The 13,313-nt window shown below is 36.4% G+C and overlaps 1 protein-coding gene and 1 pseudogene across 1 annotated transcript; both read left to right on the forward strand.

Moving 5' to 3' along the window:
* The first annotated feature begins 6,502 nt into the window (after positions 1-6,502).
* On the forward strand, positions 6,503-9,123 carry LOC122331318 (annotated as a pseudogene).
* A 2,709-nt stretch (positions 9,124-11,832) lies between these two features.
* LOC122331150 (ecto-ADP-ribosyltransferase 5-like) lies at positions 11,833-12,825 on the forward strand. Its single transcript, XM_043228636.1, has 2 exons — positions 11,833-11,883; positions 11,949-12,825. The coding sequence occupies exons 1-2, from the start codon at positions 11,833-11,835 to the stop codon at positions 12,741-12,743; spliced, it is 846 nt and encodes a 281-aa protein (XP_043084571.1). The 3' UTR covers positions 12,744-12,825.
* Positions 12,826-13,313: the final 488 nt, after the last annotated feature.

Below are 13,313 nucleotides of genomic sequence, written 5' to 3' on the forward strand. Positions count from 1 at the left end.
ACGCATGTATTTTTTTTTGGAAGCGATCGAATCAATAATAATACCTTCATTCATCTTTGGAATACAAATATTTTTATTTTACAGATGTTTTCGCAAACTCTTATTTTATTGTCCCATGAACATAAAATTGAAATTATTGAAAATAACAGCATTTTTTCAAAATATAATTTTTTTTTACAATTTAAATGTCTTCACTGTCACTTCATCCTTGCTATATATATATATATATATATATATATATAATTTTTTTGTTTAATTTTCAAGACATTTAAACAATCTATTCAAGCACTGGTTATAAGTCGGGACTTTTGAGTAAATAGTTCATTTTTGTTAAAATTGGCAATAATATAATGTTGAGCAGCTGAAGCATGCTGTAATAAAGGAGGCGTATTTACTGAGAATCAAACACTTTAATGTAACTCCTTGATTAAGATTGTGTGTAAATGATAAGTGAGGGTTGGATCGGTCACGTACGCATCCGGGAACATTACCCAGTGGAATATTATCTTGCTCATTCACTTCCAGTCCAGTGCAGATCATGTGATTGCAATCTTGTAATCAGTGTTATAAAAACTCATTATCATGGTAACGTAATGCCACTTTTGTAACGTGTGACAAGCAGCCTGCTGAACGTTGAGTCTGTCCGGGGTTAACACGTTCAGGTGTTATTTTTATACCATTAAGTTATGTGAGAATATATTTTTATCAGCATGAAGGGAGGATCGAAATAATACAGTAACAGCATGTCATGATATTGTAAGAGTTATGATGCCGTTGTGAGAGTTATGTTTACCAGTGTTGTTGATTTTTTTATGAAACCTGTTTGAATTCAAATTTTATAACAATACAGACGAGTTTGTGAATATGATATTTCTTTTATTTGGTTTGGGATTCGATATTTGATGACCAATTGCAAGAGAGTTTTTTGTTGGGAAACCTGTTCGAAAATAATCAGCCGTCCAAACCTGCCAGCTTTTTCAAGCATCGAGTGTTGGAGCCAATCACAGGCATCGCTGCTGAAAGCAATGGCCAATCAAATGCGTTGTAATGTGTTTTTTTCACACAAAATGTTAACTTGCTGAGCTCTAAACCCAAATCATCCTTCTTCTTCTTCCTCTTCTGTTCTTGAGGTTATGGTAGACATCTAATAGACGTGTATTTGACACCTAAAAGAGAACTCCTATAGATTTATTGAAGACAAGCAAACACCCTAAATAATACGGCTTGCAGATGTAATATATAATAGACGTCTCCTAGATGTTCATGTGCTGTCTGGGGCGGTTGCAGTTATGATTTTGTTAGCACATTTGCATAATATTATCTCCTAATATCTGTTTAGTGATTTTTGCAGTTGGTCTGATGCTTGCATTTAAATCTGAAAAAGGTGGATTTTTACTGTAGACTACCATTACATTGATCACATTGGGTTTATTGTCCTTGTTATTCCTTGAACCGAAACTGTTGTGTGCCATTATGCTTTTATTTGGCCATGTATAATACATTATAAATATATATATATATATATATATATATATATATATATATATATATATATATATATATATATATATATATATATAATTTCGTCAATCGAAGCAATTTTTGTTGATATGTGCAACTAAGGTTTGTACATAACTTTCTCATTGGACGATGGCGCCACCTGCTGGTCATATATATGACAGCAATTAATTTTCAGTTCATCATTTTTGTGCTAAAATAACATTTGAAGCTCGAACAGATGCGGTGTAAACCACAACGGACAGATCCCAAACTCATCCGTGTTCAGTCCCTCCAGTTTAAAATAAAAAAAATGCATAATAACTGCATAATTCGTTATTTAGCCACAAAAATGTCCTCACATTAAATGACGATCACAGTCAGTCAGGTTAAAGGCTTCTTTCGGTTTTTAACGCTACTACTATCTCCCGCCGGGAGAGGGCGCTAGTTCCGCCGTTTCCTGTGTTCGTCTCAGCGCCGTGGGAGCACGCTTTCTCTAACTTTAGCAAGTAATAAATTAAAAAAACGACAGTGAAAACGTTCTTTTGCGGTCAAGATGGTAAACAGATGATCTTTTTAACATGCTCACAAACGACGGAGACGCCAGAGTTGAACTTGCCTGTGAAAGGTAATGCGCTTTATCAACGAAAGCGTTTTCCCTACTGCAAGACGCACGTGTTTGGGTTGAACCGGGATCTTAAACGTCTCCAGTTACTGATTTACTTTAAATGATACAGAAATCAAAATATTCTTAAATCGTGAAGGATGCTCGAGACAAGACACAATTGTAGTTTTGTTTTCAGAAAAAACCCAAGCCAAAATTAAAGTAGTGTTTACTTGAAACAAGCTTAAAAAAATCTCGTTTCAAACAGAAATCAAGATTGTTTTACCCGTTGGCAGATTATTTAGCTTGCTTTAAGCAAAAAAGAAATCACTCAATTTTGACTTATTTCTAAAACAAGATTATATTTTTGACTTGTCTACAAGATCCTTCTTGGTTTGAGAATGGTGAGATATCTTGGCTGCAAATCTAGTCTAGAAAAGCATTTTTTGCTGTAAGTTTGCCTTTATTTGTTCTGTCTTTCAACTATAGTTTGTTCCATCATTTTTAATCATTTTATCTATTGTTTGTTTTATTATTGATCTGTCCTTCCTTCCTTTGCATGTTCTTTCTGTTAAACTCACTTGATCACTTCTATCTATTGTTCATTCTATCCTTTTGTTCGCTTGTAGATCTGTCTGTTTTCCGCTCGTCTGTTCATTATGTCTATTGTTTTGCTGCTTATTTTATACACGCGTAGATCGTATGCTTGCCCGTTCGGCTTTGTTCTGTCATTTTATCACTTCTTTAATGAACTGAGAACCACAGTTTGGATGAGCCTTCTTGCTTTTATGAAGTTACCATTATAGTTGCGTCTACTGAACGTGTAGTTTGAGCCTGTATTCTCCTATCGAGAACATAAATTACACATAAACGGCGGCAGCACTCTGTCACCTCCTTTTGGCGGCTAAATATAAAGTTTGATGAAACAAGTTAAACTTCCAGGGGATAAACACAGAAGCAAGTGTGATGCAAAACACTACGCATGGATTTCCGCTGGAGGCAGTGGATGTATCCAGGTGTGTCCTGATCATCCTTGTGGTGTTTCTACATCTTGATTGGAGTCCACCTTGGAAAGGCACACGGCGGTCTATATAAGGTCCCACAGGTAAGGGTGCGTGTCAGAGACAAACCGGAAAGTAGGTAAGGAAACATTTCTGCTGCATTGAAGGCTCACAGAAGCACGCGGTCTCTGTTAGCATTGATGGGAGAAGACCGAAACAACCAGGACTCTTCCTAGAGCTGGCCTCCTGCCAGACTGAGCAACTGATGGAGAAGGTCCCTGGTTAGAGTGGTGACCAAGAAGCTGAGAGACAGTGTTATCTGATTCTGCTCATCACCTGCGAAGTAACATCTCAAAATTAAAGTGAGCTGACAGCAGTCTCATGCCGTGGGCTGTTTTTCAGCGACAGGGACTCTTCAAAGTAGAAGAAAAGCTCAATTTCAAAGTTCACTAAAATATCGAGATGGCGTTATTGATGATTCAGGACCTCACAGTGGGCAGGAGGTTCGTCTTTCAACAGGATAACAGCGCTGATCGCACGGCCAAGATAACAGGAGTGACTACGGTACGACTCTGTGAATGTGCTTGAGTGGCCCACCAGAGCCGGGCTTGATCGTCTCCAACGCTCCACATCCAGCCTTGCCGGAGCTTGAGAGAAACTACACCAAAAATAGCTTGTAGCATCACACTCAATAATTTGCTTAACTTTTTAAACGTACTTCTTTCATGTTGTCTTTATAGGGTAATTGTTTGTAGAATTTATTCAACACTTAGAAGTGGAATAAATCTAGGCAAAACACACAACATGGATATTCCTACATTTAACAGACTCTTGATCAAATATATTGATTCATTTAAATTACTTCAGAACACAAAAAAGCACAATCTCTCAACCCTGTTATGGTCAAATAAGTAACAGGGTTGATTTTTTTAAATTAATTTTTTTTCTAAAAATGTCCCCTGCTCTACATGTAGTAAATAAGAGGAGAGTACAGTATGTTAAAAATCATGTATATTGTTAAAACTACATAAATCATTTTCACAAGTAATAGTTTTCAATCTTTATTTGATGTAACAGAGTTGAGTCATTAAGCTCGAGAATCACAGTATCACAACTGTAAAAGTTATAGGTTTAAAAGAAGGGGTAAGTTGCCTTTTTCTGCTCATAATGTTGTTCAGAAGAGTTATATGGTGTCACTTCCTTTCAATGATGTCACATAAGGACCAGTTCATTATTTTTAATAAGGAGAGTGATTAATGGGGGGATGATATGATTTTGAAGAATAATCATAAATTTACCTAGTGGGGAAAAACATCCCCCCCCCCAAGATAATTATTAATGTAGAGATAAAATGCATGTTATGTATTAGTACAAAAAGCATTTAAAAATAGATTTTGGTGACCCAATAGATCGAAGAGACTTAAGGTCAGAGGGACTGTTTTGATTCACACCTCTGTCACTATAACATTATTATTATTATTATTAAAAACTATTAAATGTAGTTTTTTGGCTCTCTTAATTAAAATACTGAAACGCGTAAATGTCAATAAAATCTGTAGCCTGTTATGAATGATGTTTTATAGGCCGAAAATGCGATATCCAGTATTCGAGGAATATGGAATAATTTGGATTCTCGTTTAATGAGAGAGGGCTTCAGTCTCACTTTAATTTGTTTCAACTGGACATTTATATAGCCCAAAGTAAAATATAGTATACTTATATTTGTCTTTACCGAAACCGTTTATACATATTCTGTTGACACAGGAACATTTTAATCCAAAACTTTGATCTTGACCAGATCACATGCACCTCAACCTTGCCTTACTCATGCATGAGCAATCCCTAAAATCAGAGGAAATGACAGATGAATGACCAGACACTGATTGCAAGCCTACACTTGAACAGGTTCTTCAAATCTGATTGGTTAATGACAATGCTGTTCTAGGGTCGCAGGATCAGCCAGGACGGTCGTGCACACAGTCTAGGATATCATTTAGTGGAATGTTATCTGACTGATTCACTTCCTCTGCAGCGAGAAGATCAGTGCTGCATCATGTGAGAAAAACATAAAAAGTGAAGGCGTAAAAGGTGTAAAAGGTTATCACTTCCAGACGGTAATAAATTCATGTAAAGGGAGAATTCACCTGGAAGTAATAAAGATTTTTTAAGAGATGTCGTGTCGTGCATGATGAATACAGACGAGAAATGAATTCAGTTGAATTTAGAAAAACACACAAATATGAACATCAAATTATTAATATAAAGGATATACAGTGAAATATGAATGAAAGCATTAAAGATGTTCGGTGGTCAGCATCATTATAAACAGATATGCTTTTTAGCAGACATTTCAGATGAATAAAGAAAAATACCATAATCAGACGTATAAATATTAACAAAAGTACTTAAAGTAGACTGTAGATACTGTTATTTGTTGAACTTTTTTGGTATAATGTAGCTGATGTGCTCGGTTGTCATGGTAACTCACAGACACCAGTGGGATAACCATTACTATTTTAAAACAAATATTACACATTAATGAAAGAAATTAGTGTACATAAAGTTATTTCATCAAAGTGTCATGTTTGTGATTTTTAAAATTTTTTTTTATAGGCTATATCGTCTGACCTTTAAATCAAAATACACTCATGATTTTAGGACATTAGTTACTGCTTTATTTAATCAGAAATGTTTGTGTATTTTACTTTTTAATTTTATTAAAAGTAGGCCAACAGGAAAATTAATGAGATACAATATTTTTACTTAAATGGTACTATTAATCGCCACTGATTACAATTTGTGTGGGATGTGGAAAAAAGTCTAGTGTAACTAATTACCGTTGTCAGAAAGTAATAAGTGAGCAAATAGTCATATATACCTTTTTTGAGTAACTAGTCCAACACTGTTAGTGAACGATTGAACAGATTAGCAGTTTCAGACAAAATGCATGTATGCAGTGTTTTACAAAGATACATCTTGCTACATATCAAACACTTTAAATTTGTTAATGTCTAATGTTTAACACTATAATGTCTTTGAGTTTAACGGTAAAAAACAAAACGAAAAAAAAGAAGTAATTCGCTGCTTTACGTCTGTCTGAGCAATCATTTACTGCATCAAGGGCTGGTCACTTCAATCACTTCCTTCTAAAGAAAAATACAATCCCGTTCCGTGGAAAATGTTATCTGCAAATATGTGTCCGGTATCTTGGCCAATCGATTTCACGGGGGCGGCAAAGAGGATAAGTTCCCAGTGTTGAACCTGTCAGCTACATTGCTTTAGAGGTTTATTCCACTTACAGGTAAATCGTACTTACCTCTCCCATTCACACTAAACGTCATGATTCTTGTCTCAGTTAAGTGTTTTGTTCTCGTCTTTCAGTGTTTTTAGGTACTTCGGAGTCACTGCTTTAGACGGAAAATGGCAGACAGCAAAGGTGTGTAAATGTTTCAGCAAAAATGATAAAATGATAAAATTTCAATGATAAAATCGTACGTTCTCGTGTATAATGTTAAGAGTTGACACAATTGTAATTCCTCAGAAGTCGTGATGGCAAGTAGCCCTGACTTTGTTCAGGAGCTTCTTCCGTCTGCTCAGCGAACCGCTTTGCTCTACCACCTCTCTTACCTGTGCTTGGCTAATTTCCCCAAGTTGGAGAGGGCTCTCAGAGAGCGCGCCGTCGAAACCCAGCTTCTCTTTGGGTCGTCTGAGGCTCTTCTTCTCAAGGTAAGGTTTGTGCATCATTATGCAGAATAGCACTAGCATCTATTTACTGTCAAGAGAAACCTTCGACGTCTTTATATTTATGCAAAGAGCACTATTTTAATGATCATGAAGTAAGTTGAGCAAAATATCTTGATTATTGTGCTTATTTCCATTGAGTATCTGACTATGATTGACTGGCTATCTTCCCTACTAAGACATCAACTAGTCAAAAAATGTTCAAGACGTTTGTACGGCATCAAAGAACTACGTAAAAGCAAACCTTTTCGAACCTATTCGATATAAGCATCACAAATGATGGAAACCATCTTTGAAGGAAAGTATTTGGGTGTAATTTTAACATTTAGCTTGTTAAATTACATAGAGAAGGCTTGATGTTTTTGGGGGGGGGCTTCACTTTTGAGGATATGTGGTAAAAATCATAGCTCCCAGGTCACAAGCTATAATTGTATTGTATAAAATACAAGTTGGTATCGCATAATAATAGTATTTACGATATGGCGTGAATGCATAGTTAGAACTGTGGATGTACAAGTGATTTATTTGTACAGTAATACTGGGAAATATTACAGTGCACTAGAACTGTTTTCTATGATCATATGTAACATTTATTGTTTTTTTTCTGGAATAGCTAACCTGAATTTTCAGAAATTTCTCCGCAAATACTACAAACAAAAAAAATGTCCAAACCACTACTAACTGCAGTTATTTCGCTTCCCCTGGCTGTTTTTTATGATGCTTTTATTTTTGTTTTATTTTTGACTGATTTTAACAACTTATCTCTTTGATTTTTTGAAGTGCGCTGCCACGAGTCAAAACCTGGTTTCCACTTTGTTGCCTGCGCTGAAGGTTGCCGTTGAACAGAATAAAATTGTTTTGGCTGTGAAGTCCCTGGAAAAAGCAAGAGCTTGGATCAATGACATTATTAACAGAGTGCAACAGATGGTAGAGAGGTAACGTCTAATGTCTAATAGGATTGTTTGAATTTAACATATGAGCTACCGTTAATATAGCCACTGCCAAAAGCCCATTTAATGTTTGGCAACAGAACATCACCAAATCTCCAAAGTTTACTGTGATTAAGCTGATGGTTTATCTGAAATCTGTCATCATCAGATATATGAAACAGAACCTCAGTGTGGCTTCATGCACCAGTGATGTGATTACTGAAAAGGATGAGACAGACAAAAAACAACAACAAATGTCTCAGAGTATAGAGGCTCTGGATAAGGTGGTGAAAGAGATAGAGGAGGAACTGAAGAAAAACATTACGGAAATGGGATGCAAAGATTGAAGGGAAAAAACAAGAGCTGCAGAAACATATCAAAGATACTTCTAGTATAAGTAGTGGTCTGAGTGTCATGGCAGCCATTGTACCATTCGTTGGAGCCATTGTTAAATCCATTCATCATGCTGTAACTAACCTGATGTGACTGCAAAACGCGCAGGCTCTTAATGAAGAGTTATCTCAATTCCAATTGGAGAAGTCCGAACTGAGAAAAAAGGAGTGGGACATCCAAGTCAGACTAACTGATATGCAGTTGAAGTTGGCAAGCATGAAAATTGAACAAGGTAAGAGTCTTTCACATACTTTTTTATAGATAACAGAATGACACACTTTACACACAGAAGCCTCAGAGTGATCTCTACCTTATATTGTTTCTGAAGGTTCAATACCCAACCCTGTCCACCTGAAAGAGGTCCAGATGTGCCTTTCCCGAATTCAAGACATTTTGATTCGGCTTCAGAAGTTCTGGGAATCAGTAGGGGTACTGCTGGAGTCTCTTAAAGATGTGGCGTTGCTAATGAAGACTTCATTGAGGACCCTGACCTGAAGGATATCTTTCTGTCATCCATTGATTCAGCTACAGAGGTAACAGCAAGCGTTCAGATTCTGAGTTCATTTCACATCGATCGCTCGACTGTGTTACGATTCACGTTTGACCTTAATTCTTTCAGCAATGGAAGAGATTTGGTGAATGCTGTCTGTATGCCAAGAACATCTTTAGTTTGCAGACTAAGGACGCGTATCAGTTCTTGGAGATCAACCCGTCTTCACTGTCACCAGAGGAATGGCAAGCACAGTATGATGCCGTCATCGAGGAGCTGAACAAAATTAATCCAGACCCCTTCCCTCACCAAAAGCCAGCTGCCATTACTGAATAATGTACTTAAAAGGCCTTTATAGTACAAACCACTACACACCTACAATATAATGTTTCAGGTTAGATGCTGAACAGGTTTGTTCTTTCTAAAGCTGTTTTAAAAGTGAACTAAGTTGTTTGGGATTTAGGTTTCTCTCTTGCCCTTTTGTGATTAAATTGATTTAAATTTCAAAACTATGAGCAGTGTTTGCTTGCTTTTTTCCCCGATGTTGGATACTGTCATGTTTCGTGAATCCAAATGCATCTCAGAATATTACAGAAAATAAACAAATCTTCTACTAATCATCCCACAAGGTCAAAAACACTGGACTGGGAGGTTAGAGGGCTGGTGGTAATGCTGAAATTATTTATGAAAGAACAATAGAAATGAGCAAACCCTAGAAATCTTTGGAGTTTCTTTACCATTGTTTGTTCTAGCCAGGAGGTAATTGCTTCCACTTTCTTTTCATCCGTCTGCACGCCCTTTGAATCGATGACGTATCCAAGGAACTGAACAGAGGGGAGATGAAACCTGCACTTTTCTGTTTTAAGAAAGAGTTGGTGTTCGCAGAGTTTCTTTAACACAGCAGTTGTGTGTTCGTTTTGAATGTCAGTAACGTTGATAACTTTAATTATTTTAAACCACTAGTACCACTGTACTAGAATCATTGGGAAAGATCACATAACATTTAAACAGCCTTTATTTGGCATCAAATCTCGGGCACCGACTCATTCGCTTGACTTTTGAATACATATTTCGTTTTAGTAACTGTAACAGATTACAGTTACATTTATTTAGTAATTAAATTACGTAATGACGTTTCATGTAATGAATAACCCAACACTGGCTATTATACCCTGCATTCATTTTCCTTAACTAAAACATTGTGTGCCATTATTCTTTCATTCAGAAATGATGTATAATCATGCAGAAATCAAAATAGTTTGATTCTTATTTTGATTTTTTTTAAAAAAGTAAATAAAAATAATAATAATAATAATGATAAAACTATCCTGATTTTCTGATGTTGCAAACTGGAAATTTGAAGCCTGTCATTCAATCAATACAACTTCATGAAGCTGCACTTTTTTTTTACCTGTCTCCTTATTTCGCTGGTCTGAAACGTTTTCGTTGGGCGATGCTGCTATCTGCTGGTCAGATGTGACAGCAACTCTTCAGTTCATAATTTTTGTGCTAAAAAAACAAAAAACAAAGGATAACTTCACGCTGTAATCAATGTGGTGTAAATAACAACAACAGATCCCCATAACTGCATCACATCGCACCACTTAATTGCTGCTATTTTTGTATATTTAATGTTTAACAGTCTAGATGCTATAAAGCGATGGCGTGAACTTCTGAAAATGTTGGCATATATCTGCACATTTGATATCATAGCTTTTGATTTAGTGCTTAAAAAAGCCCCAACTAAGCCTGTAAGATATATACATTGTTTTTATTTTAAGAAAAGTGGAAAAAACTATTTATAGGATTCTCTAAATTGAATTAAATATGAAACCGTTGTAACAGAACCTTATTTGCATAAATTAAGAAGGAGGAATTAAAAAGTAGGATTTTTTTAGTTAGTAAATAATGAGAACATGGGCGGTTAGGATATTGAGTCTACTGACTTTATTCATGTTATAGATAAAGAGTATCACTGTTGATATTTTATGCTATTTTACAGGGTACAGTCTCGGGGGGGCGTCAAGTAAATTGCAAATGCAAATTGTTCACATTGCTTTCCAGCGTGTTCAATGTTGTCATTGTCCTGGAAGAGGAGGTTGTGCTGAAAAAAACGTGTGAGACTCCACAAACGCATTCATTGTCCTCTTTGAAAAAAAGAATGAATGAGGATATGAGGAGAATAAATGAGAATAGTATGAGGAGTTAAAATATATGTTTATGCAGAAGGTCTTTTTGAACTTTGGGACTGAGAGCAGCAGAAACGTCCAAGAAACAAGTTGTTCCAAACGTAAGTAGAATATCAGTCAATGCTTCAGAAGGAAAAAATGACTGTCTGTTTTGTTTTATTGGTGTTTTAGGATCATTTACATTTCTGCCGGCATTGTTATGGTGTTTATACTAATGTGAGGTGATGTTTTATGGACATACCTTTAGTGTTTATCTTAGGAAAATAAGATAATCAAGTTTTAATAATGAACACGTTGAGTTGGCAATCTCATTAACATTTTTATGTTTTTTGCATCTTGTGGGACTGTGTCAGATTCATTTGCTGCATAAAGGCGGGAAACCCCAGGTGAATAGGGTACAAATATCAGGTTATAGATATTACATTAACAGTTGCAAACGTGTGTAATACAAGTTTTTGTGTTACGTTTAAATATGCGAATGAGTCATTAAATATGCTTACATTTGTGTCATTAATATTTGAACACTGGATGAAGGCAGGTTCAGAAACAAATAAATAATTCCCACCATTTTTTTAAGAATAAAATGTTGCATAAAATCCAAAAGAAAAATTTGAACAGACCCTTTAAAAAAAAAAAAAAAGATACAGTTGTTACACAAATAGATAAAGTGCTATAAAAGTTCACTTTGGGGTTTTCTTTCAAAGATTTAAAATAATAATACTAACAATTTATGAAAAGCCCAAAATCTCAGATGCATAGCAACTCTATTTTGCCAGTCTTCTTCTTTATCTCTTTTGATTTATACTGAGATGCGTAAAACTGTATTATGTAACGTTGAAGTTGTTGAAGCATTTTATTGTGCCCGATTTCCGCCGGAGTCGTAGATTTGTTTTGGTTTTTTACGAAACCCTGTTGTGTTTCTTGTTTTTCAGCTCCTGCACGACATTAAATCTTTTTAGCGTACCTGAGGATTTGACTAAATATAAAGATGCTGTTGATCATTAAAGCTCTTCTTCTCATTTCACCTGCTCTTGAACAGGTAAGCATCGCCTTCGTATAAATATCGCAGATATGAACACTGATGATCTTCGTGATTCCCAACAGGATCGCAGAGCAGCTGCTGAAGGACTCATCTATCCATTCAACATGGCACTGGATTCAGTGGATGACCAGTACGACGGCTGTACAGAAGAAATGGCTCACCTGGTGATGACAGAATACCTAGAGAAGGAGCTCAACAACTCGGCTCAATTTAAAGCGGCTTGGCAAGAAGCTGAAAGCAATGTTTCGGTGCCGGAAGACGGCTTAACGAAGAACCATTTGATCGCCATTTACGTGTACACCGACAAAGAAGTGTACCGTGACTTCAATAGCGCCGTTCGCAGAGAGAAAGAAAACTACAAAAACATGACGTACCCGTGGTACTCGCTCCACTTTTTGCTAACCGAGGCGCTGCAGCGTCTGAAGAGAACGCAGAAAGGTTGCAAGTCGACCTACCGTGGTACAGATGTTGAATTCGATAGCCAGGTTCTGAACACCGAGGTGCGTTTCGGCTCGTTTGCGTCTTCGTCTCTTAATCGTTCGGTGGCGGAAGGGTTCGGGGGGGTGTTTTGTTTCGAGATCTACACTTGTGAAGGTGCCGAGGTGGCGAATTATTCGAAGTTTCCCGACGAGGACGAGGTGCTGATTCCTCCGTACGAGACGTTTAAAGTGTCTGCTGTCAGGAACAGGACGGATGACATCGATCTCTGGTGCCAAACCGTGTTCACGCTGGAAAGCTCTGGGAAAATCAGTGACCTGAACTGTAGGTTGTTTAACGGTGGAGACCAGGTCGCTGGTTTTAGCGTTTTGCTATTTTTAACTATTTTGGAAAATGTTTACCTCGTGACCTGTAGATAGCCTGCTGTACGTTTCCTGCTGTTGAACTTTGGATTGTCTGTCAGATTTTAATATCCCTCAAAAGAGTCTGGGGGTCCGTTTCTGTACATGCAGATATTATAGATCCTGATTATTACAAAAGCCCTTTTTCACCGTCTTTGAACAGAAAAACAAAGTTAGCATGCAATCATATGGAGCAAATGCTCACAGTGCTTATTGACACTGATTGGAAAAGAACCGGATTAGTTGTACTTCTACAGCTATATTAGTTATTTAAAATTCCTAAAAGTTCCTAGAAGTATTTATTAATACTTGATTAAATGCATTATGCATTTACGTAACCACTAAAAAAAGTTGATATGTTACGGTAAATAGTGATAAATACCACTAAAATGATCTCAGTGATACTAAAATAACTTTGCAGAGTACAAACACATTTAAGACTGTAAATGTGCTTCCCTCTAGTGTCTGCAGTCACACTAGATAGTGTGTATATACAGTAGGCCTAAATGTGAAAATGTAATAATTATGCTTTTGAATTAATGAAAAATTAAAGTGTCTATTAAATGAATTTTACTGTGTGTTTTTGTA

Source organism: Puntigrus tetrazona, chromosome 25 (genome assembly GCF_018831695.1).
Source record: "Puntigrus tetrazona isolate hp1 chromosome 25, ASM1883169v1, whole genome shotgun sequence".
Lineage (NCBI taxonomy): Eukaryota > Metazoa > Chordata > Actinopteri > Cypriniformes > Cyprinidae > Puntigrus > Puntigrus tetrazona.